Below are 22,471 nucleotides of genomic sequence, written 5' to 3'. Positions count from 1 at the left end.
TTTCATTCACAATCACTATAATCGTGGCCTCCACATCTATCCTTCCGCGCATATTGCTATTGCTTCTTCCAAAAAGTTGTGGGAAAACTGAGTTTTGAAGGAATTTGACATTGTTCGTAGTTGTTCATGTAGAAGAAAGGAGAAGGTGGGCACTGGCAAAAAAATTATGTAGAAGAGAGGCTACAAATTTTGTATATAATGATCACTCTGAGATAACAATAAAGAGAGGACTATAAAGAGAAGACTTATTTAAATGTGGATGTAATTTAACTTTAATTCCATTAGAAATCAATCGAATTTTCCTTTTACAGGGAAATAATCAATATATGTTACAACAAGAAGAGCAATATAATACAAAGTTTGCAAGGATGAAATACTCCTCCTTAAGAGGGATTTCGCAACCTGCAAAATAACTGAAACTCCCCAGGCTCACACAGTTGTATGGAACTAATGTATACTATACAGTCATGTACTCTAGTAGCCTTTTAATCTTTTGTTTCTTAACTCTACCATGCCTATATGTCTTGCTTTTCCTAGCTGTTCTTTGGTTGCCATCTACGTCCAATACCAAATCTAACTCAGAAGCCTGCAAACATCAAAGCCAGAAAACAGTTGCATTGGTCAAGTTATAAATAAGCTTCTACCTGATTTTTCTGATATCCCCTTTTGCTTTTGTTTTCAGAACAAAAAGACTAACACATAAAATTATTCTATTAACAATTAACATAAATCCCCTTTGCCATTTCTCCCACTTGGGGGTGGGGTGGGGTAGGGTGACACAGAACTTGAGACTGCAGTCAACGGTAAGGCCAGTAACTGAGTAACCCACCTGTCGACGTTTACTGTGTGCTGACTGCCCGACATCTTTTGGGCATCTTCGTGCAACATGGTCACCGTCTCCACATTTGTAGCATATAGGAGGAGGACACGAACCAAACTTATCCAGATTCTGTTTTGGGCATTGCTTCACAAAAGATTGCCAAGTGAACAAATTAAAATTTTGGTCAGCCATATGCCTCACTGTCTTGCACTATTGCAGAAGATATACACTAATTATATACTGAAAGGTTAAAGGCGACTTACCAAACCCGAATGTCCAGATATGCCACAATTATAACAAGAGGTAGTTGCTACGCTTATGTCGGAATAATTACCACAGCAAATGTGTCCAAGTTCATTGCAAACATAACACTGTACATTCTGTCATGGAAAAGTTAATCTCAGCAGTGAAGCATGACAAAATAACTAGTATCAAGGACTAGGAAACCTCATCATAAGGGAGGATTTTAAAAAAAAAAATAAGAAAGAAACTAATGTTTAGTCAGTCAAAATTCACCTTAAGATCATCAGGAGAGTATTCGACATTGCATGAAAAGAGTTCATGCCCAGACTCCCCACATCTTAAACAGATATTATATTCATTGTTGTTCACCGGACAATCTACAGCAATGTGGCCTCTTTTTTTGCAAGTAGAGCAAATACGGCGCTGGAAGTGATATTCAGTTTAGCAGAGAAAAGTTTCAAGCAAATGTTGATGAATTAACTAAGCACAAACTCAATAAGACAATATAATTGATCACAAACTTTTAATACCAATCAGATACTCAATTTATTTTATAAAGTAAACACGAAGTCACAAGTAATGACCGTTCAAAGAGTGCTTTTTTGGTCTATTTTCCATCAGGGCTTAGCATACAGTCATTTAACAAAGAATGATTAATACAAGTATGAACATAGTGGGCTAAACACCCACGGTTTAGAAATAAATTGGTAATGTAGCCAAAAGTATTATCCAAAAGTTTATGGCTAACTCAATAGTTCTATAATAAGATTTATACACCACCTTGGGACATCTCTTCCCAGTATGCTGAAATTCTCCACAAACATAACATGGTGACTCTAACTTCTGTGCAGTGGATTTGACTGCATGCGCTTTTATATATGAGCTTCCATCACTGCAGTCAAAATATCTCCTTTTGCGCTAATTCCATTAAACAAGTCAAAAGTTGCCATATATAATATAATAACAATAATATTATAATAATTGTCATTTAAACTTACAAGAAGCTTTCGAAGGACAACATTCTCTTCTATGATGCCTGATTTGGAATCGGGTTGTAAAGGATTTGGTAGAGTGGGATCCACAGATACTTCTGGTTGCGCCAGATCTTGTTGTGGTTCAAATCCATCAACCTTAATGACACGAAGTATGCAAGACTTCAAAACATTAGTAGTAAACATTGTGTTTCAGAATTGGAGGGAAGTATTAGTGTATTACACATCTTTGCAAGGTTACAACAGCTATGGGAGCAAGTATGTAATAGATTAGCTTAAGGAGGGGTAATATGGGTAGTCTAGTTTTATTTGGTTAGTGGTCTTTAGTTTCATTATAAATAGGGAGAGTCAGGAAAGAGGAAGGCAGGCAGAATTTGGTATTGGAAACCCTTGAGAGAGTCATGGCCTAAAGCCATTATCTAGAAAGTTATAGCCTAAAGCTATATTTATCTTGTAACCCTTCCATTAGTTTCCATAGAAGACTCAATCTTTACCTACATTTAGCAAATCGGTTTTATTAATTACAGCAGCAATCATTAGTCTATTACAAAGTATTTCAAACAAAGTTCAAAATCCACTATTTTAGTCCAAGACTCCAAGTTATCCACTAACAGAATTCAACATAATGCAGATTTAATTTTAGACTCAAACGTCAAAATACATTGTCCAACCACCAAGAATATATATCCTCTGCTTTAAAATATAATGATAATGTATTTGGGCTTTTTACAGATTTTGTTTTATCCAAATATAGGTTTTCTATTCACTTGGGAAAAGGCCTGATCAAGCCGTAATAAGTGGACTTCGATTTTGGATTGGCTGATAAGATTTAAAGTCGGGTAAACTTAATTGGACTGCAGTAAAGCCCACATGCAAAATCATTAGGTAAATAAGGTAATGTTGCAGTTAATTTGAAACATTTAAAAAATGGTAAACATTGCAATAATTACAAGGAAAAAAAAAAGATGAAGTATTTAGAATGGATCTGAAAAAGAAAAGGTTCAAGCCAGGGCATTACATCTGCATCTGCTCGACAACAAAAGGGAATTTCATAGTTTTATAATTCAATTTATATATGCTCTAATGAACTGGTACAATAAATAAATAGTATTCAATTTTAATGAAGCACCCGAACAATTTCCCCAAGAATAGCTGCAAAAATTGACTTAGATGACCTACATGTATTCTTCTTAGAGGCAAAAGAAGCAAGGAAATTTTGATATAAATTACAGTTATAAGACAATAGTACATCCAGGAAACAATGATATATTTGACTCACCACACCACCTTATGCTTCTGTTTACCTTAATCACCAACTAATGACACACCTGAAATGCTAACAGAATTTAAACTACATTTGATGACTAATGAATTTTTATATTAGAAAGACACCAAGATGAAGTCACCAATTTACAAAAGGAAGACTAAGGAAAATAAGGTTCACGCCTTCAAGCTATCATAAAGTAATTTGTTTGCAAAATCAAGAAAAGTCAGGTGATGCCCAGAAACTAAAATTCGAATTTTGCTATACAAAAGCCTCAAAATTCACGAAATCTGGAAATTAGAAAACAAGAGCATCTCTCAAAGAACAAAAGCTAAACCCTCAAAGATCTGCTGGCTCCTTTCTTTCAATTGCATCACCAGATCTCCAATAGAATAATCTCTCACACTTCGACAAACCAACCATTTCTGTCCTTAAAATGGAAAGTAAAAAACAAGAGCATCTCTCACAGAAAATGGATAGACCCAGCTCAACTCAAACAAAGTTAAAGATCAAGGCCACAGAGAAAGGACCCAAGGAATAAAGAAGAGAGATGTACATTAGGAAGTCTAGTAAAGGTAACAATTCAATGCTACTGGTTACCTTTCCATTCTAAAACCTCAGAAATAATGAACTTATTTGATTGGGAGAATCTGAACAAATTAGGGATTTAAGTTTTAGTAGTAAATTAGAACTCTTGAACCACCTTCAACTATTAAAACCAACCAAGGACTTAAAAGTGTGCTACCTATGTTAAATGGATTTCCATATGCCTGCATCCTCAGTTCTCAAACACAGACTTGTTTTTTTTGCTGTGAGATTGTAATATGGCCCAGAAAAAGTTCCTTAATTTTCTACTTAGCTGACTTTATATGACTAGACTAGACTGCTAAGGTATTTGAGCCACCCACATGTGAGTGACCATAGCTCAACCAAAATAAATGATTGAGTATTTCAATAAACCAAAATAAAAAAGTTCACTGAGTCCAACGGACATAGTTCAGGGTAACCTAGCAGAATTTTGTAAAGCTATGTTAGGCAATTCACTGAGTAAAGTAAATGCAGAGTGGTTTTCTATAATCCAAAATGGAGCTCATATCTGGTAGAACAAAGAGCAGCTATTGACGAATAATGAATGTAAAAAGTTACCATGGAAATCCTAAATTGTCAGCAATCTATAGCTGGCAATGTATAAATGATAAGACAACCGAAAAATAGGAAACTACTTCCTCCGTTTCTTTTTAGTCGCATCACATTCCTAAATAGAAGTTTCAAATAAGTTGCATCACTTTCCTTTTTAGTTAATAAACTATCTCTATCTCTCTTCTATCACATGGGTACATTTTGTTTATTCTCTCTATCTTTCTCAATCTGCAATTTACAAAGTGATGCAATTAAAGAAACAAAGGAAGTAAGTTTCTTGTACTCATTGCAACACAATGGCAATGGAAGTGAATAGACGATACTCTAAGAACAAACACCATATCGTCCGTATGAATAGACAAAGAATCTGAAATGAGTAATTAAATAGAACTTACAAAAACCTATCTTGTCAATATGCCTTCTTTACCATGGCAACAATACAACTTTCAATTACACTCACTCTGAATCACCATCTCTTGAAGCAACATCCTAGCACGATGCATAATTTAATTTAACCTAACTAATCTAAGGAAAAGGAAATACTTCATCCAATCATTCATCCCATATAATTTTGTTTATTTTTCGTTTCAACTAAACTTTAACATATTCCTTTGCAAAACCTCATTTTCCTTATTCACTCTCCAACCTCCTTTACCCCCAAATTTTCTCTTCCATAGTCTCGCTCTATACTTTCATGACATAATTACCGAGATCAACAATACATGAAGAATCCCCCAAAACCGTTCTCACGATGTTAAATACATTCTAATTTTTTGGTTATATAAAGACTCTCATTCCCTATAGCTTTCCTGATTCCTAATTGATTACACGATTACAGAAATGCATTTCAACTTCCCATTTTCTAATCCTACTTCAAAGTTCAAACACCTTATACGTTAACAATTGACCAAAATCGGGTGTATTTCCACAAATTGATCAAATATCCCAAATTTGAGCTATTTTAACAACACCCACAACACCAATTGTTACACACCATTAAATTTTACTTCTTAAGTTCTTAATAAGCTCATGATTTGACTCCAATCGTTACAAACCGATAATCAATCAAACCCTAAACAAGCAGACAAAAATTAAAAAACCAATATTGTAACATTGAAATTGGCAAAATATTTATTAGATACATCAATGGAAAACTAACATTTAATAAAGGGTATTGAATTTATAATGTAATTCCGATTAAAAAGCCAGAAAAAGATACTGAATTTAAGGGCTTTCAACGAACATTGAATCTCAATAGCACAAGGCCTAAATAACAATCAATTGAATAAAAAAAAACTTAAAAATAAGAAAATAAATTAGTGGGAGCTTACGATTAATTGAGGTAGGATTCCAGAATTCGCAGTATCAATGTGTTCCTCGAAGTTGAACGAGTTTGTTCTCTCTATGAAAATGGCATTAGCTTCGCCTTCTACCATTGCAGCGAGGTTTGGAAATACTTTAATGTCAGGTAAATTACCACCAATTTGTGCTTCTATTCTATTTTTGGTAGACATTTTAAATTTTACTCTTCTTTTCGTTACTTGGTTGGTTATTGTTTATTTTAGAGGTCTCGAAAACTAACTCGAATTGTCTATGAATATTCTAAATCCGTCGTTAGGCTTAATTTTGACTTATAATTTCACTTGAGCTCAATTTGAAACTAGTTGAATTTGGCTTGAAACCCAACTTAAGGCTTGTTCTGATTTACTGAATTGAAATGAACTGATTGGAGCTGAACTGAACTGAAATGAATTGTTTATGAAAGAGGGAAATTAGGAACTAAACTAAATTGAAATGAATTGTTTATGAGAAAGAAATTAGGAGCTGAACTTAGTTGAAGTGAACTGAACTGAAATTAAGCTGAAGAGAACATGCCCTAAGTTTGACTTCATAAATTTTATTTTTGTTGAAAAGTTTGACTTCATAAAATAATTTGTAGTTTTACAGAGGAAAGTGTGTCATTGTTCCGAAACTAAATGAGTATAAAAGACAAATGTTATTCTGTAATATTTTTTCCGTTCTTATTTCCTTGTAACGTTGGGGTTTTCACGCTTATCATTATATCGTTACTATATTTAAGGGCCTGTTCTCTTACGTTGAAATTCAGTTCAGTTCAGTTCAGTTCAGCTGAGTTCAGTTTAGTTCAGTTCAGTTCAGTTCAACTCCTAATTTCCTTCTCTTATAAAATATTCATTTCAGTTCAGTTCAGTTCAATTCAGCTGAGTTCAGTTCAGTTTAGTTCAGTTCAGCTGAGTTTAGTCAATGAGAACAGACCCTAATTATGCATTAGTACAAACTAAGATAAATTTAACCAAACCTTATATTTTTTTTAACGTATAAATCATAATAAGTGGTTAAAGGAGTGTAAATCGTGCAAAATCATAAAAGTTTTGATATAAAATAAATAGAGGAAGTACTCATTTTGTTGGATTAGTTACAGGGTATATTTCACGGAATAATCGACAGCAGCAAAAAGTTGCCATCAACCCCAAACTGTATTGTCAATTTAATTACCAAAACTACTAATAACTAAAAGTGATGTCAAAACCTCACTAGACCCGACTAGAAAAATATCTGATTCAAATTTCGGCTCGCGTAGACTAGTTAAACATGATTCAACTTTAGAATTGAACACGATACAAACATCCGAATTGACACCTATACTTAATAACCCAAGTCCGAGGATCAATACATATCAACCAAACCAATTTGTTAATCCAAAATCATAACTATTATCTTGAAAACCATAAATATATTACCATTAAAATCATAACTACTAGTATTATAATTTTTTTGTCAATGCACATCCTTCACCATTTATTATCTAGCTACGCATTAAAATCATTTGTTAAGATGAACCAAAAAAGGAACTCCAAATAACCAACTCATGCATTGATGCATCATACTTTTTTTTTTTTTGCATTGTTATAAATGATAACTAGTGAGTGACCCCGGGCGTTGCCCCGAGTTGCGCTGCTATCGTTGTAGACGTACAATCAATAAATTTTTTAGAAGGCTTTTCAAAACTGCAATTGTCATTGTCAAACCAAAATTGAGTTATTATTTAAATATAGTTTTTTTATTTTTTAATTGAACCTTGTGGTTTGCACTTATATGAATTTTTTTCTATACAAATAACATAGTTGATATTGGCTTAGATGGTTAAATAGTAATATGTGTAATAAGAGGTTTAGGAACGCTTTTTAATATGCTTAGTACGAAGTAGGGAATAAAAGTGAAGTAGGAAATAAATATGTGTTTTTTTTGTAATAATTAAACCGCATGGTTTAAAGCTATATTTATTTCTTTTTCATAATCATAACGTGTTTGATAATTAGCTTAGTTGGCTAAAGAGTCAATTTTTTTGTAAGTGGTTTAAGGTTCAAATCCTCTTATCATAATTTTTTTTATTTAGTGATGGTGTGGTATGCGGAGATGTTGGGTAGGTGACATGGCGCCGTCAAATGTTTGTGAAGTGACGTGGCGTCATGAATTGTTGGTGAAGTGACGTGGCGTAATTTGGAAGAGGTTACGTAACGCATAGACGTTTTTATAAATGTCTTTTAATATAGTAGTATAGATATAGATTTGTTGCATTGTTATATACTCCCTTTATTATTAATTTTTTTTTTCAATTGTTCCATAGATTAAATTAATAAAAAATAAGGTGAAAAGAATGCACCACAATCTAATTTTTTTAAACCCTTTATATTGCATACTAAAATCACGTAATAAAGCTAAAATCACACCCTTTTTAATTACCAAATCACAATTCTTCAAAAAAAAAAAAAAAAAAAAAAAAAAGACCCACAAACCAAACCCCAATAAGATTTATATATGTTTAAGCAGCATACGAAGTATATTATTTTTGGTATGAACACAATTACACAACCCTCTATTGTTTAATTTTTTGGCATGAAAAATTAAAAACCATAAATAAATATGTCAGTTATTACATGAAATGTCATATGACTTGTAGCCTATATCCATCCAACAATGAAAGAAAACTACACACACAATTCAGAGTATGAGACATTGTCCTATTTTAGTCATACTAGCCAATACTTACATATTCAAGAAAAAAATACAAGCAATAACTATATTCCTTGTAAATTAGAGTTGGTTTCTGCATCATCTTAGGCTGTTTTTTGAGGCACTTCTTCATTGTTATTAAACTCCTTAGGCGGCTTTACAATCAACACAGGGCAATGTGCATGGTGTGTACAGTAATCGCTAACGCTTCCCAGAAAGGCCCTGTAGGTACATCATTGCATTACGGATCAGAATAATTTTTGCAACAAATAAAGAAATTCTAATCATAATTATACTATATTCACATAATAAGTAATTAGAAAACTAAATTATTAATCCTAAGTCCCTCCACCTTTAAAAGTTTTTCTTATTTAGACGATGATTATCTCATAAAAAAGTCAAAACAAGGTGTACTTTTTTCAAAGTGAACTTTTAGAGACAAAAGAAGTACTCGTACTACATAACTTTTCTAATAATAGAAAGCAAAAAATGTTGTTATTTTTTCAATAACAATTAACTATGTGCTTTGAATTCAACTAAACTATGTATGATTACCTAAATACTATCCACAAAGCTTATTAATCTATCATAACCCAAATCCCCTTAAAAAAAAAATCTATCATAACACAATTAATTCATTATACATTATGTAGCAAGGAGAGAACTACAAAGGGCAATGGAATGTAATTATACAACTAACCCAAGGTCTCGAGTATCACCCTCTAAGACTTTAATCGACAATAAGTAACGTTTATATAATAAAGTAGAGTTATATATTCACCTTTTCAGCACGCCAAGACCACGACTACCCACAACCAAAAGATCAACTTGTTTCTGCTCAGCAGCTTGACAAAGTACCTCCTTTGGTTCACCACGCATAGTCAATGCTTCTGCTTTAATCTATGTTTAACATTGTAAATCCATAATTAATTTGTCAATTAAGTTAGTGTTATCATTGATAAAACAATATTAAGCTAAGATCGAGCACATACTCTATAATTACTTAATTTTGTACTCACCTTCATATCCTTACAACTTTTCATAGCGCGAGCGAATATACCTGCCGATATTTGCTCTTGTGCGTGCTTAACAGATTCTAAGACCGAAGTTGTCGTATAAACAACTGCATATACATATTTACACACAATATACAAGTTTTAGATATTTGATACCGAGCATTCTGTTTAGAAAAAGTTGCACCATTTATTTTATTTTTTTGACAAAATTGCTCCATTTATTATTTAATTAAAATGAACTTAACAGATTCTAAGACAGAAATTGTCGTATAAGCAATTGCATATACATCGTCACACACAAATACACAATGACACAAAATTCAATTTAAAGACATTTAATTTAATGCTCAAGTTAGAAAGAATTGCACAATTTAATAAAAATGGACTACCACTTGTTGAAAAAACAGCCAAATTTGCGAAGTATACATTACTTATTTACTTGCAATCTATTGTATACACGGCATATAAGAATAAATATTATTATCAATTAATTTAGTATCAAAAGCTGGAATAGCTCAGTTGGTTAGAGCGTGTGGCTGTTAACCACAAGGTCGGAGGTTCGACCCCTCCTTCTAGCGGTTTAATTTTTTTTTTCCCCAGCATTTTTTTTTGGTTACAAAATAATTTTCGTTCGGTCATTTTGGAAAATCGGGCAATATCAATTTGGGTCACCTCTATTTCCCACAAAAAAAAAAAAAAAAGGTTCACTTCGGGTATCTATTGGGTCTTTGGAGTAAACAATTACGGTTAAAATCAAGTCAGGTTCAGGTTGAATCAATTCTGACATTCAGGTCTGATAATCAAATTTAGGTCAATTTTACCCACTTAAGTTAAAAGGTAATATCCGTCCCTAAATTAATAGTCTCTTTATCTTTTATGTTCGAGTAATAAATGCTCGAAAGAGGCTTTGTATTAAAAGGCGGGGGTGTTTAAGTTAACGAATAACCGAGGGTGTTGGATAATTTAGCTAAAGTAGAAAGATTATTGAAATAAACATTAATTATACGGTTATACCAATCGACACATACTTTTGACATGCTTTCCCAAATATATACCACTTTTGGTAGTATTTTAAATGCTTATCCAATATCCATCGCCCTCATCAGCAAGATCCTAATTAAAATCCCACCTCAATGCAACTATTAAAAAAGGCCCCACATGAAATTTCCATGGTCAAGGTGTTCAAGTTTTACCATATGAACAATTATTAAACCAACAACAAAAAAAAAAAAACCTGTCATTTTGTAAAACAGTTGATATCATTATACAAGTACTCCATATGTGAAACAATCTTATAATAGCCTCTAATATCGCCTCTTGTATGATTATGATTTATGAGCTGCCAAAAAAAAAAAAAAAAAAAAAGAAAAGAAAAAAAAGAAGAAGAAAACAAACCAGGTCCGGCAGGATAGACATAAGTTTGGAAAGGGGGGTTGACATGAACCAAGTACACCAAATTCTCCCTTTCTTCATTTTCAATTGAAACAACAGGCTTCAAAACATTCGACAAAACCCAGTTTAAAGCATAAAAACTCCCTTTACTTTCATCAAGTGCTATCATCACCTTCATTTTTTCCCTTCCTTTTTTTTTTTTTTTTCTGTGTTTCTATTATTTTTGGCAGTATTAATTTAGAATGTGGATTAAGACAATTTGTTTTGGTTTTGGATTGATTTAGGGCTGTATATAAGGGAAGATGAGCTAAGAGAACATAGTATTCAGAGAAATACAATGGGCACCTCATGCAAATGGCCCTACACCTAACACGTGTACCATATTTGAGACTCCTGCTAAGTGCACGTACCTACGTATCTTACTATCTATACTGTTTTTGTTTCATACTCCCTCCAATTTTATTTTATGTTCCTGACTTTGACTTGAGACTATTCGCAAACAAAATTTTGACTAATATTTTTTTTTTATTGAACTTAAATTAATTTTATTGAATTGAACTTATTTTGAAACTAAGCTGCGAATTTCATTAAAGTAGATCAATTTCCGCCAAAGTGATCAAGCTTTGGGGAAAAGACCCAAGAGATACAAATTCATTACATCCTCTAGTATCCCATCTAGCAATGTGATGGGCTAGAGTATTACCCGCACGCTTAATATGAGAGAACGAAAAATAATTAAAACATGAAGCCAAGCTATTTATATCATCATAAATTAAGAAAATAGGTGAGAAACCCTTTGCTTTGGACTTAACTGCCTTCACCACTTGCTCAGCGTCAGATTCAAGAAGCACCTCTGTAAAACCCAATCTCTTTGCCAATTGCAAACCAAACCTACAAGCTGTAGCTTCTGCAACATTCACCTCCCAACCTGCTCCACCTGGCGTACTGCAGCAGCAAGAATACCACCCTGCTCGCTTCTTATAACCACTCCCAGCCTTGTGTTTGCTCCAATATGTGCGTCACAATTAACCTTCACCATACCTGCATTCGGGCAGCTCCAAGAGCTCGGGGCACGACACACCACAGCAGCAGCCCTGTTGGTGACTTTCGCTATATATTCATTGCTAACTCGCACATAATTCATCCAACCTCTAGCAACATCAACCGCATTAAAGCTCTCATGCTCAAACACACCCTTATTTCTACAATGCCAGGATGCCCAAGCTAGCGTAGCCATAGATAGGAGATCGTCCCTCGAAAAATTTTTTGAGCACCATAGAAAGCGTTCCACAAAGCTAGTAGCAGGGGCAGATAGTACCTGATTTTGTAATGGACTAGCAGCCCAGATTTCAGCAGCCGCGTTGCAATCGAATGTGGCATGAATTATTGTCTCCTCAGGGCCATTACATATACTACACGTTTTATCGGAGACAATGTGGCGATGAAAAAGACGCTCCTTAACAGCCAAGAAGCCTTTGCAAGCCCGCCATAAAAAGTGCTTCAACTTTGGGGGATACCCCATAGACCAAATCAGCTTCCAAACATCACTCAAGTCAGGCCCTTGCTCAATCGATACATTTTTACCCAACCAGTAGCCAGATTTTACAGAATACATACCGTCCTTTGAAGGCCACCAGAACATTTTATCAGGGAGGCTTCGAGTTGACAGAGGGATCGCAAGAATTCTGGCAGCATCACCATCATCAAAATTGCTCTTTATTGCATCAATATCCCACTCCCCGCAATCATGGTTAATTAAATCACATACTCTAAGCTCCATATCACTCGTAGCAGTAGGAGTAGGAACGATGGCAGAAGAGTTCCCTGGTAGCCAAGCTTCGTCCCAAACCTTGATTTCACACCCATTTCCAACCCTCCATTTGAGCCCCTCTAATAAAAGACCCCTTGCACCCCATATGCTTCTCCAAGCGTAGCTTGGATCATAGCCACAAGGAGCCTTAAGAACCTCACAATTCTTAAAATATTTAGCTTTTAGGATCGAGTGAATGAGGGTTCCCGGGTTATGGTGAAGTCTCCACATTTGTTTTGCCAACAAAGCTTGATTGAAACATTTTAGATCTCTGAACCCCAACCCTCCAAGAGCTTTCGGGCGACATAATAGCTCCCACCTTTGCCAATGCAACTTACCCGTAGTTTCCGATGATCCCCACCAAAATCTTGCAAGCATGGCATGAATTTGATCAATGAAACCATCGGGAAGCTTGAAAATACTCATCATATACATTGGAATAGCCTGAGCCACCGCCTTAATAAGAACCTCTTTACCCGGACGCGAGAGCAGTTTTTCTTTCCAACCCTGCAGTTTCTTCCAAAGTCTCTCCTTTAGCCCAGCAAAAATTGCTTTTTTCGACCTCCCAATGATAGTTGGCAACCCAAGGTATTTTTCATGTCTTTCCACCTCTCGGACACCCAAAATCTCAATAATTTCTTGCCTTCGATTCGGACACACTTTTTTGCTAAAAACAACTTCTGTCTTGCTTAGATTGACTTTCTGACCGGAAGCTCTCTCATATTTGCTGATAATGTCAGCTATAACCGAGCATTCTTGCACATTTGCTCTAGCAAAAAGTATACTGTCATCTGCAAAAAATAAATGAGACACCCTAGGAGCGTTTCTGCAAATTTTAGCACCATGAATCAAATTGTCCTTGGCCGCCCTCGAATAAGAGTCGAAAAAGCATCCGCACATAACAGAAATAAGTACGGAGAAATCGGATCACCCTGGCGTAATCCTCTAGATGGAACCACAGACCCCGAGATCTGCCCGTTGATCTTAAAAGCGAAAGAGACGCTATTAAGACAACACATAATACGATGGACCCAATTATAAGAAAACCCCAATTTAATCATCACATGTTCCAAGAAAGCCCATTCCACCCTATCATATGCTTTGCTCATATCGAGTTTTAGCGCCACATTCCCATCCTTCCCATCACCTCCTCTCTTCATTGCATGAAAAATTTCGAATGCTACTATAGCATTATCCGTAATAAGCCTCTGCGGGACAAAAGCACTCTGGTTTGGAGAGATTATATCTCCAAGGAAATTTTTCAGTTTATTTGCCAACACTTTAGAGATGATTTTATAAATAACATTGCAACAACTAATTGGTCTAAATTCCGAAATCAAAGTAGGTTTATCACATTTCGGAATAAGCACAATGCACGTATTATTTATATCAGCCAAATCAACATTCCCATTCCACCAACTCTGCACATAAGCAATAATATCTGCTCCAACAATATGCCAAAATTTCTGAAAAAATAATGCATGCATACCGTCAGGGCCCGGGGCTTTATTGGGATGCATTTGAAACAGAGCTTGTCTTACTTCTTCTCCCGTCGGTTCTCTATCCAAGATTGAGTTCATCTCATCAGTGACCACCGTGTCTAGGCCTCCCATAGCATCCTGATAGCCTGTGGGCGAGCTCGTGGCAAAAAGATTGGAGAAATAAGCAGCAATCAGCTTTTCAATGTCAACTCTTTTATTCTTCCAAACTCCGTTGTCATCAAAAAGTCCAGCAATTCTATTTCTAGCTTTGCGTTGACTGGCTTTGTGGTGGAAATATTTTGTATTTTTATCCCCATCACGGAGCTCATTTGCCCGAGCACGAGCAAACCAATATGACTCTTCAAGCAAGTATAAGGAATCAAGTTCACTGGAGAGGGTACGACACCTTTCTAATTTCTCACCGTCCATGGGCCCCTCTTTCAATGCCTTCATATTCTTCTCTGCCTTCTTTATTTTCTTCTTGATAGAGCCAAACTTCAAAGCAGCCCAACTTGCTAATCTCTCCCCACAAACAGCAATCCGATGACGCAAATTAAGCCCACCCGAATCAGCCCAAGCCCCACTGATCGTGTCCTGGCAGCCTTCATTTGATAACCAAAAGGATTCGAATTTGAAACCCGAGCTACCCCCATCATCAATACTACTTTGCTCAGTGGACAACAAAATTGGAGCATGGTCCGGCTTGAGAATTGGTAAGTGGCGAACACAAATATTTGGGAACAAAGCACACCATCCCTCATCTGCTAGAAATCGATCAAGCCGCTCCCTCACAAAAGTTGACATTGAATTTCCTCTTTCCCAAGTGAACATACTACCATTATATCCAAGATCACGAAAAGCACACATGTCGATAGCTTCACGAAACGCATCCATAAGCCGCTCACTTCTAGGAACACCACCTTCCTTCTCGGACAAGCTTAGAATTTCATTAAAGTCACCAAACATCACACATGGAATATCGTTGAGACCTTTGAGATTGGACATAAGAGACCATGTTTGATGTTTGTTAGCTTGTTCCGGCCAACCATAAATGCCAATGGCCCTCCAAATAGGAATATTATTATCATCCAATACATGAGTATAAATATGATGAGTAGAGTAAGACACAATCCCAACATTAACATCTTTCCACCACATCCCCAAACCCCCCGACCTTCCACTACTACTAAGACAAACACCATTCGAGTAACCACAACGATTTTTATTTTATTTAGAATTTTTTCATCAAGCATAGTCTCCATTACAAAGACAATATTTGGCTTCTCCCTCCAACACATATCTTGGAGGCACCTAACCGCACGCGGGTTGCCAAGCCCGTGGCAGTTCCAGCTTAATATTTTCATTGTTTTTCGAGGGCTTGGACATCCCCAAGACCCTCTACTTTAGACACGGTAACAACAGAAGATACATTACTCACACAAAGTTTCTGTTTTTTCTCAGGTTTGGGAGCTTGGAAGTCCTGGGTAGCCACATTCAAAGCCTCAATATTCCTTTTTTTCGAAACAGACCAACCCTCCCCACTTTCACTAGTATCCATGGCTTCAGCCCCAATGTTGCACTCCTTATCACGTAGTCTTGGATCTGTCAGTTGCACAGCCCCCTTTAACACACGATGCTTCAACAGTCCACCATCTCCCATATTTATTGACACAACCCCATCCTTTGTATTATGTCCAGCGTTCACCCCTGTAGTATGAGCATCAGCAGCCTTCACACTCTTCTCACAAACCACAGATGGGCGTAGCACCATAGCCCCACTACTCTCGTCTGCTACAGCAACCAAAGACGCAGACCTGGGCTTCGGCGTGGTAGGTATGTCAGCTTTTGGTGAAGAAAAAAGTAGTTTCCTTGCTGCACCTGGTGGTCCAAGACGAATTGCTCTCGGGTCATTATAATCGGATCGTTGCACTCTACCTCTTTTTGTCATACTTTCAATCCATTTTTTCTCCATCTCCCTCTCCGCAATAGGCACCTTCGAACGGTGAGGTGAGGCAGCCAAGAAGGGGCCATATTGGAAGACAATTGGCGATTCATCAGTACATTGATCCTTCTCATTACAGTCCTTATCATTGTGACCAATGCGGCCACAATAATAACAAAAATCACCAAGTCGCTCATACTTGAACCCAATCCACTTAGTATGCCCCGAATCGACAGCAATCTTCATTCCCCTCCGTAATGGTTTATTGATGTTGATCATCACCTTGACCCTCATATATTCATCCCACCCGAGAGGATCGGATTCATCCACTTCAAGACACTCACCAATACTATTCCCAACTTCCCTGGCAAACCAAGAGGAGCGCTTCCCAAAAGGAACATCGAGAATTCGAATCCAAAAAGGGCAGTTATCGAAAGAAATTTCAGAAGGCTGTTCGTCAGCGCAAATTTCTTTCAAGAGAAGGGTCTGATTGTCAAAAGTCCAAGGTCTACCATCTAATACTTTCCTCCTATCATCAGCATTGAAGAATTGGAAGATAAACAGATTGGTATCAACAGACCTAATTGCTACGTTCTCATCAATTCGCCACAAGTTTTTCAAAACCCTCTTCATTGCATCAATATTGAAGGTTTTCTTAGTTAGAAGTTTACCTACCAGGGATAAATCGATCTTTTGTTGCGGAGTATCATCATCAGTCATAGCACTCGAGCCACCAAGGACAAAATTCTCTTCTTCAGTCAGTTTCAACTTCTCCCACTCGTGCACCAGTTGATCATCCATTGCAAACAGAGCAAAACAGAGGAAAATTGATTGATTATGTGGAAAGACAGAATTAAATTGCACTAATAATTTTGTAGAATTATGCACGGAACCCTAGTACAGAGAATATTTCAGGAACCCTACTCGAGGGACTTCAAACCTTTAGGGTGAAGGTAGACTTTTAATTCTAAACTTATTTTTGTTGAATTGAAATTATTTTTACAGATTTTTGTTGAATTAAAATTATATTTCTTCTTTAAAGGTACTAATTTTTACTGAATTGAAATTATTTTTACTGAACAAAACTTATTTTTACTAAACTTAAATTATTTTTATTAAATATTATTTTTTAAAGATGAAGTGAACATGCCTTGGCCTTGATGTATAAGATTAAATATTATAATGTGGGTACTTAACTACTACTTTTTAGAATCGTAATTAATGTCAACTTTTTATTATTCATATATTAGTTTAAGTTTAGCATTGACAAATATATCAGACAATTAACTAAACATAGAGTTCAATACCGAGTACATGATTTTTAATATTATTTGTGCTTAATACATTAGATCAAACATTATCATATAAGTTAGTAGTTTTATTGGTTAAAGTTTCACCTTAACAAATTTGTCGATCACATTGAGGCCATTAAAAAATCAAACGGAGTAATAAAAAAAAAAATCTTGGTACATTTATGCTTCTTTCGATCTATTAATAATATTGCATTAATTTATTTAATTTGTCTTTTATGAAAGTTTCACAAAAAAAATTGTACCATATCATTTTAGGAAAACAATGCAAATAGCAAATACCTGATATAGGGCCTGTTCACATTTACTGAACTAAGCTGAACTGAACTGAACTGATTGGAACTGAACTGAACTGAAATGAACTAAACTGAAAAGAATATTTTATGAGAGAGGGAAATTAGGAGCTGAACTGAACTGATTGGAGCTGAACTGAACTGAACTGAACTGATTGGAGCTGAACAGAACTGAAATTAAGTAAATATGAACAGGCCTATAGTATTATATCCTTACTTTATGATAGGAATTTATCTTTTTTTTTTTTTTTTTTTTTTTTTGAAAGGGGTAGGAATTTATCTTAATTAAGAAGAAATAATAAAACAAGGGAGTATAATACAATTAAACAAATAAACAATTAAACTAAATTATAGGAAATCAATTGGCAGCTCATCATGGAAAAAACCTACACGAGATTACACCTAAAATAAGTGACCCAACACATGTCACAAAGGAAGAAACTTGTGATTTAATTTATCCCACACCATGCAAATTGCAAATGATGCAATCATGAATCATATATTCACATGTTATCAGAAAATATGAGCTCAAATAATCAAATTAAATTGTGTTAAAATAAATGCACTAAATAAGACCAAGCTGGTTGTAAAAAAAAATAAGACCAAGCCTATATACAAGTACAACTGTACTTTCAGATGAAACTATGAGACATCACTCATAGTCATTGCTTAGTAATACAGAAATTGGGGTGCCAACTTTGGGAATTGATTTTGTATATAGATAATATGACACTACTAAATTATCTCCTAAAACTAATACCACGAATTTAGGAAACAAATCATACAGATAAAGACATATGAAAAAACTATTTCTCCGCTTTTTAGTTTGACAACTTTTACAATATTCACAAACTTAACTTTGACCAGCTTTTGTGATTTATAGCTACGATAAAATAGTCATATAAAATCCTATTTAAATCGTCTCAATGTATATTTTATTAATATCCACTTTTTATGATTTACAATATCAAAATATCTACTTTTATAATTCACAATATCAATAATTAGAGATATTAATCGTTAAAATAATGCATTAGCAAGCGTGATAGTAGAAAGGTGACAACTAAAAAAACGACAGTGGTATTTTACAACAAACTTTAGAATTAAACAAATCATATGAAATAACCTACGTTTGTAGTTACAAACTTACAACAAACCTTCATTACACTAATACGGAGTACACCATGATGCACGCCTAGCTCCATACTTCCAACGTTCTGTAAAATATATATTACATGCGTTGTTTTTTTCATCGTATGTACGTATTAAATGGCCTGATTTTGTTATACCCATGGCCTGGAGACAGGAAACTTGACATTTAGGAGAAACAAACTAATGTAACACAACAATTACAAGCTATTAATTTCCCCATATCAGAGTCATCTTATATATACTCGATACTACTAAACATTTTCATCTTGTTCTCATCATTACTTGATATGCTTTGGTGGCTTCACAATCAAGACTGGGCAACAAGCATGGTGTGCACAATAGTCACTAACACTTCCAAGAAATGCTCTGTGCATCATCAAAGCAAAAAGAATTATAAGAAAACTTATTGTCAAATTTTTCTTCAATGAACCCGGCCATATAAATCGTGTAACAATTTTTATCATTGCCCTTGGTCATGTAATCGTTCAACAATTTTAATCATACGAAATAATATGTACTCTGCCAGTTTCTTTAGTTCAACCCATTTTAATACTTTATTTCATTTTTGCATTTACACAATCTTTAGTTCAACCCATTTTAATACTTTATTTCATTTTTGCATTTACACACTTGGCCTTTTTGGTGCAAATCAATCATCGTTCAAGGTAGGTTTATGTATATATGCAATATGCATTACTTAGAAGAAGAAAAAATATTTGAATATATAATGCAATGTAAATTAGTAATAGGAGCTTAATTATGATGAACCAATGAGAAAATTCATTGATTACCTTTTAATTCCGCCTAGACCACGACTGCCAATGACTAGCATATCAACATGTGTTTGTTCCGCTGCTTTGCAGATCTCTCCTTTGGGATCTCCTTGAAAAATCAAAGTTTCAGCTCGAACCTACATACACAACAGAGAGGATTAGTACATCATTTTGGATGGTAACCTAAGCTAGTAAAGTGCTCGGAATTTTACCATATTTTGCTTGCAGATTGTGATTGCACGTTGAAGGATTGTTGCTGAAACCTCTGCTTGTGCTTTCTTTACAGATTCTACCACAGATGATGCAGCAAAAGCAGCTAATTCACATGAATCCAATAGACCAAAGTTAACATATGCATTAAATTTTGTAACAATGATTTCATTATATGATTATATCATAGGCCTCTGCTTACATGCAAAATAATTATATATAATTAATCACAGTTTGATTCATGGTTTACACGACTACACGTACATTGCCTTCAAAATTGAATTCTCCAAGTAAAAGTTCCAAGAGTACCAAGATCACTATGGCCTTGAAGGCTTATTCATTCTAAGGATAATTTTTTAATACTACAATTTTTGCTCTAGCAATTTTCAAATTCTCATAGCTTTACGTGAAGGCTACTAGGCTAGTCACGAATATTAAGAAGGTCTATTCTTATGCGACCACGCCAAAGATAGTAATGGTCAAACTTATGTCTCGTAGCTCATTTCAAAGTCAAGTGTGACACTTAACATGGGACAAAAAGAGTGTTATACTCTTAATTAAACTTAGGAAATGCTTAACCTTGTATTTTCTCTTAGATCTATAAATTTAACCAATCAAGTTACAAACCATCAACTTAATTATCTAAATGCGTGCAATTGATCTATGATCTGATTGATCTCTAATTATTGTTGTTGGGCTTACATACTTTTATCATTCTGATTCTTGACTTCTATGTATGTTGACTTTTCTTTGTGTCCCCAAGCGTAGTCTGAGTCAATAGCTCGATCTTTTCGATTCAACACATGCAACAAGCAACTCTCAAATTTTAATTAGAGACACCAATATACTTTGTCAATTAAGTGATTGATAAAAGATAAAATTTAAATCAAATTATGACATATATATTGCTATGCTAGATTAGCGTTGATAAGATGTACTCATAATCACCACTTTCATGAACTACTTTTAAACATATTTTTTTTGGATAACAAGTTAGCATTAGATAATTTCATGTGATGTTATACACAAACGGTCTTTGACCATATTTTTTTTACTCATATATATAATACAAATTATATTAGGTTATATAGTCGAATAAATTTGAACTATAACTTTTACTAGATTATAGCTAGTATGAATTAAAAAAGTTAATAGTCAAAGTTGTGCTGTACTCCCTCTGTTTTTTTACTACCTTCGTTAACGGTTATTTGCAACATATACTATAAATGGATGCTAACTATTATGTGCAACAAATATTTTTTTTCCTTTTAGGTAATCATTTCTCTCTATCTCTCTCCTCATCACATGCACCTAAATTTTTCTCTAAACATTTTACTCTCACAAACAAATTTTGCCATTTTACTCTCACAAACAAATTTTGCCTAGGAGTCCGCAAACACCCCTTTGTTGCAAATAATAGTTAACGGAGGAAGTATATGCATCAGTTTGACCGGCACATTTTCCGAGACACTACTTTGACCATTAATATCTTTAATTGTGTATTAGTAAAATTTGAAATAAAATTATATTATGAAACTAGACATTATGACAAATCTAATGATATATTATATAATAATATTTATATATTTTTTATAAGTGGAAAAATTAAGTCAATCATGATATGTGAATAGTGCAATCTTCAAAGTGATGCATAAAAAAAAATTAAAAAAAAAAAAAAAAAGAAGGGAGTATTAAGCATAAAAGTCAAAGTATTACGATTTATGTAAACAAGAGGGGTACAACAAAAATGCAAAAATAAGGAATGATGGACTCAAATTCGAAGGGACTAATAAGAAGTCTAAGAACCAAACAATGATCCAATAGTAGCATCAAATAAAGAGAAGATTGACAATAATAATTTATACCAGTGTGTAAACCGGCACCGGCGGGGTAGACGTAGTTGCTAAAAGGGTGTTGAACATGAACCAAATAAACCATACAACCTTCATCTTCAATCGACGTAGTAGTAGTGGTAGTAGTTTTAGGTTTAAGAAGATTATCAAGTGCCCAATTAAGAGCATAGAAGCTACCATCGCTATCGTCCAACGCGACCATGACATTCATCATCTTGTGTGGTAGCATCAACGGCTCGTGTTCGTGCTGCTGCGCCGCCGTCCCTGACTCCGCACCGCTCCCTACCATCTCCTCCCCTGGTGGTGGTGTAGCATGCTCCATTTTTATTGAGTGTGGTTTTGTTTGGTGTGGTTTGTGCAAGTTAGTTGATGAGGGATTTTGGTGTATACATCTTTGAGTTGCTAGCTAACTAGCTAAGGTGTCGTTAGCTTAGACACGTGGTTTTCATGCGCTCTCTCTTGTACTTATCATTTGTTCCACTTCTACACTTCTACTCTCTCTATCCTTTACTACAGTATTTGCTATATTTTTTTAAGTCTGGTTTTTTAGAGTTTACTCCATACTTATTGGGACATATTTTAGGAAGGATAATATTGTGAATATTGTGAAAATATATATTAGAATATATATATTGTGATTTGTGACTTATCTTAAGTTATTTGGCCATTAGCCTTACCCTTCAAGTATCCTATCTATAAATATTGTATGTGGCCTTACCCTCCAGGGGTCTAGCGAGGCAATGGTTGT

General features: G+C 34.8%; 4 protein-coding genes and 1 non-coding gene across 5 annotated transcripts; 1 reads left to right on the top strand and 4 right to left on the bottom strand.

Moving 5' to 3' along the window:
• Window positions 1-262: 262 nt before the first annotated feature.
• LOC145598284 (uncharacterized) lies at window positions 263-6,006 on the bottom strand. The gene is made up of 7 exons (XM_081654617.1): window positions 5,791-6,006; window positions 2,062-2,193; window positions 1,844-1,981; window positions 1,337-1,486; window positions 1,084-1,200; window positions 830-964; window positions 263-586 (listed from the first exon to the last, which is right to left on the bottom strand). Exons 1-7 carry the CDS (start codon window positions 5,971-5,973, stop codon window positions 458-460), a joined length of 984 nt encoding a protein of 327 aa, XP_081510743.1. The 5' UTR covers window positions 5,974-6,006; the 3' UTR covers window positions 263-457.
• Window positions 6,007-8,359: 2,353 nt separating this feature from the next.
• On the bottom strand, window positions 8,360-11,168 carry LOC145598285 (uncharacterized). Its single transcript, XM_081654618.1, has 4 exons — window positions 10,903-11,168; window positions 9,511-9,614; window positions 9,273-9,391; window positions 8,360-8,713 (listed from the first exon to the last, which is right to left on the bottom strand). The coding sequence occupies exons 1-4, from the start codon at window positions 11,075-11,077 to the stop codon at window positions 8,596-8,598; spliced, it is 516 nt and encodes a 171-aa protein (XP_081510744.1). The 5' UTR covers window positions 11,078-11,168; the 3' UTR covers window positions 8,360-8,595.
• TRNAN-GUU (transfer RNA asparagine (anticodon GUU)) lies at window positions 10,012-10,085 on the top strand. The gene has a single exon. It is a non-coding gene; the product is annotated as a tRNA-Asn (tRNA).
• Window positions 11,169-11,815: 647 nt separating the features above from the next.
• Window positions 11,816-15,348, bottom strand: LOC145596815 (uncharacterized). The gene is made up of 2 exons (XM_081653011.1): window positions 13,641-15,348; window positions 11,816-13,500 (listed from the first exon to the last, which is right to left on the bottom strand). Exons 1-2 carry the CDS (start codon window positions 15,346-15,348, stop codon window positions 11,816-11,818), a joined length of 3,393 nt encoding a protein of 1,130 aa, XP_081509137.1.
• Window positions 15,349-19,136: 3,788 nt separating this feature from the next.
• On the bottom strand, window positions 19,137-21,934 carry LOC145599435 (uncharacterized). Its single transcript, XM_081655816.1, has 4 exons — window positions 21,748-21,934; window positions 19,873-19,976; window positions 19,679-19,797; window positions 19,137-19,253 (listed from the first exon to the last, which is right to left on the bottom strand). Exons 1-4 carry the CDS (start codon window positions 21,932-21,934, stop codon window positions 19,166-19,168), a joined length of 498 nt encoding a protein of 165 aa, XP_081511942.1. The 3' UTR covers window positions 19,137-19,165.
• Window positions 21,935-22,471: the final 537 nt, after the last annotated feature.

The sequence above is a fragment of the Chenopodium album genome, chromosome 20, assembly GCF_948465745.1.
Source record: "Chenopodium album chromosome 20, dcCheAlbu1.1, whole genome shotgun sequence".
NCBI lineage: Eukaryota > Viridiplantae > Streptophyta > Magnoliopsida > Caryophyllales > Amaranthaceae > Chenopodium > Chenopodium album.
Note: the sequence above shows the minus strand (reverse complement) of the source record. Positions and strands in the feature narration are given on the sequence as shown.

Coding starts and splice junctions, on each gene's coding strand:
- LOC145598284 (XM_081654617.1), bottom strand. CDS start 5,973: ATGTCTACCAAAAATAGAATAGAAGCACAAATTGGTGGTAATTTACCT. Junction 1,487..1,843: donor CTGGGAAGAGATGTCCCAAG/GTGGTGTATAAA, acceptor TATCACTTCCAG/CGCCGTATTTGCTCTACTTG. Junction 587..829: donor CACACAGTAAACGTCGACAG/GTGGGTTACTCA, acceptor TGATGTTTGCAG/GCTTCTGAGTTAGATTTGGT.
- LOC145599435 (XM_081655816.1), bottom strand. CDS start 21,934: ATGAATGTCATGGTCGCGTTGGACGATAGCGATGGTAGCTTCTATGCT. Junction 19,977..21,747: donor CGTCTACCCCGCCGGTGCCG/GTTTACACACTG, acceptor CATGTGAATTAG/CTGCTTTTGCTGCATCATCT. Junction 19,254..19,678: donor GGTCTAGGCGGAATTAAAAG/GTAATCAATGAA, acceptor GATGATGCACAG/AGCATTTCTTGGAAGTGTTA.
- LOC145596815 (XM_081653011.1), bottom strand. CDS start 15,348: ATGTGGTGGAAAGATGTTAATGTTGGGATTGTGTCTTACTCTACTCAT. Junction 13,501..13,640: donor ATCTAGAGGATTACGCCAGG/GTGATCCGATTT, acceptor TATTTTTTGCAG/ATGACAGTATACTTTTTGCT.
- LOC145598285 (XM_081654618.1), bottom strand. CDS start 11,077: ATGAAGGTGATGATAGCACTTGATGAAAGTAAAGGGAGTTTTTATGCT. Junction 9,615..10,902: donor TGTCTATCCTGCCGGACCTG/GTTTGTTTTCTT, acceptor ATGTATATGCAG/TTGTTTATACGACAACTTCG. Junction 8,714..9,272: donor GGTCTTGGCGTGCTGAAAAG/GTGAATATATAA, acceptor ATGTACCTACAG/GGCCTTTCTGGGAAGCGTTA.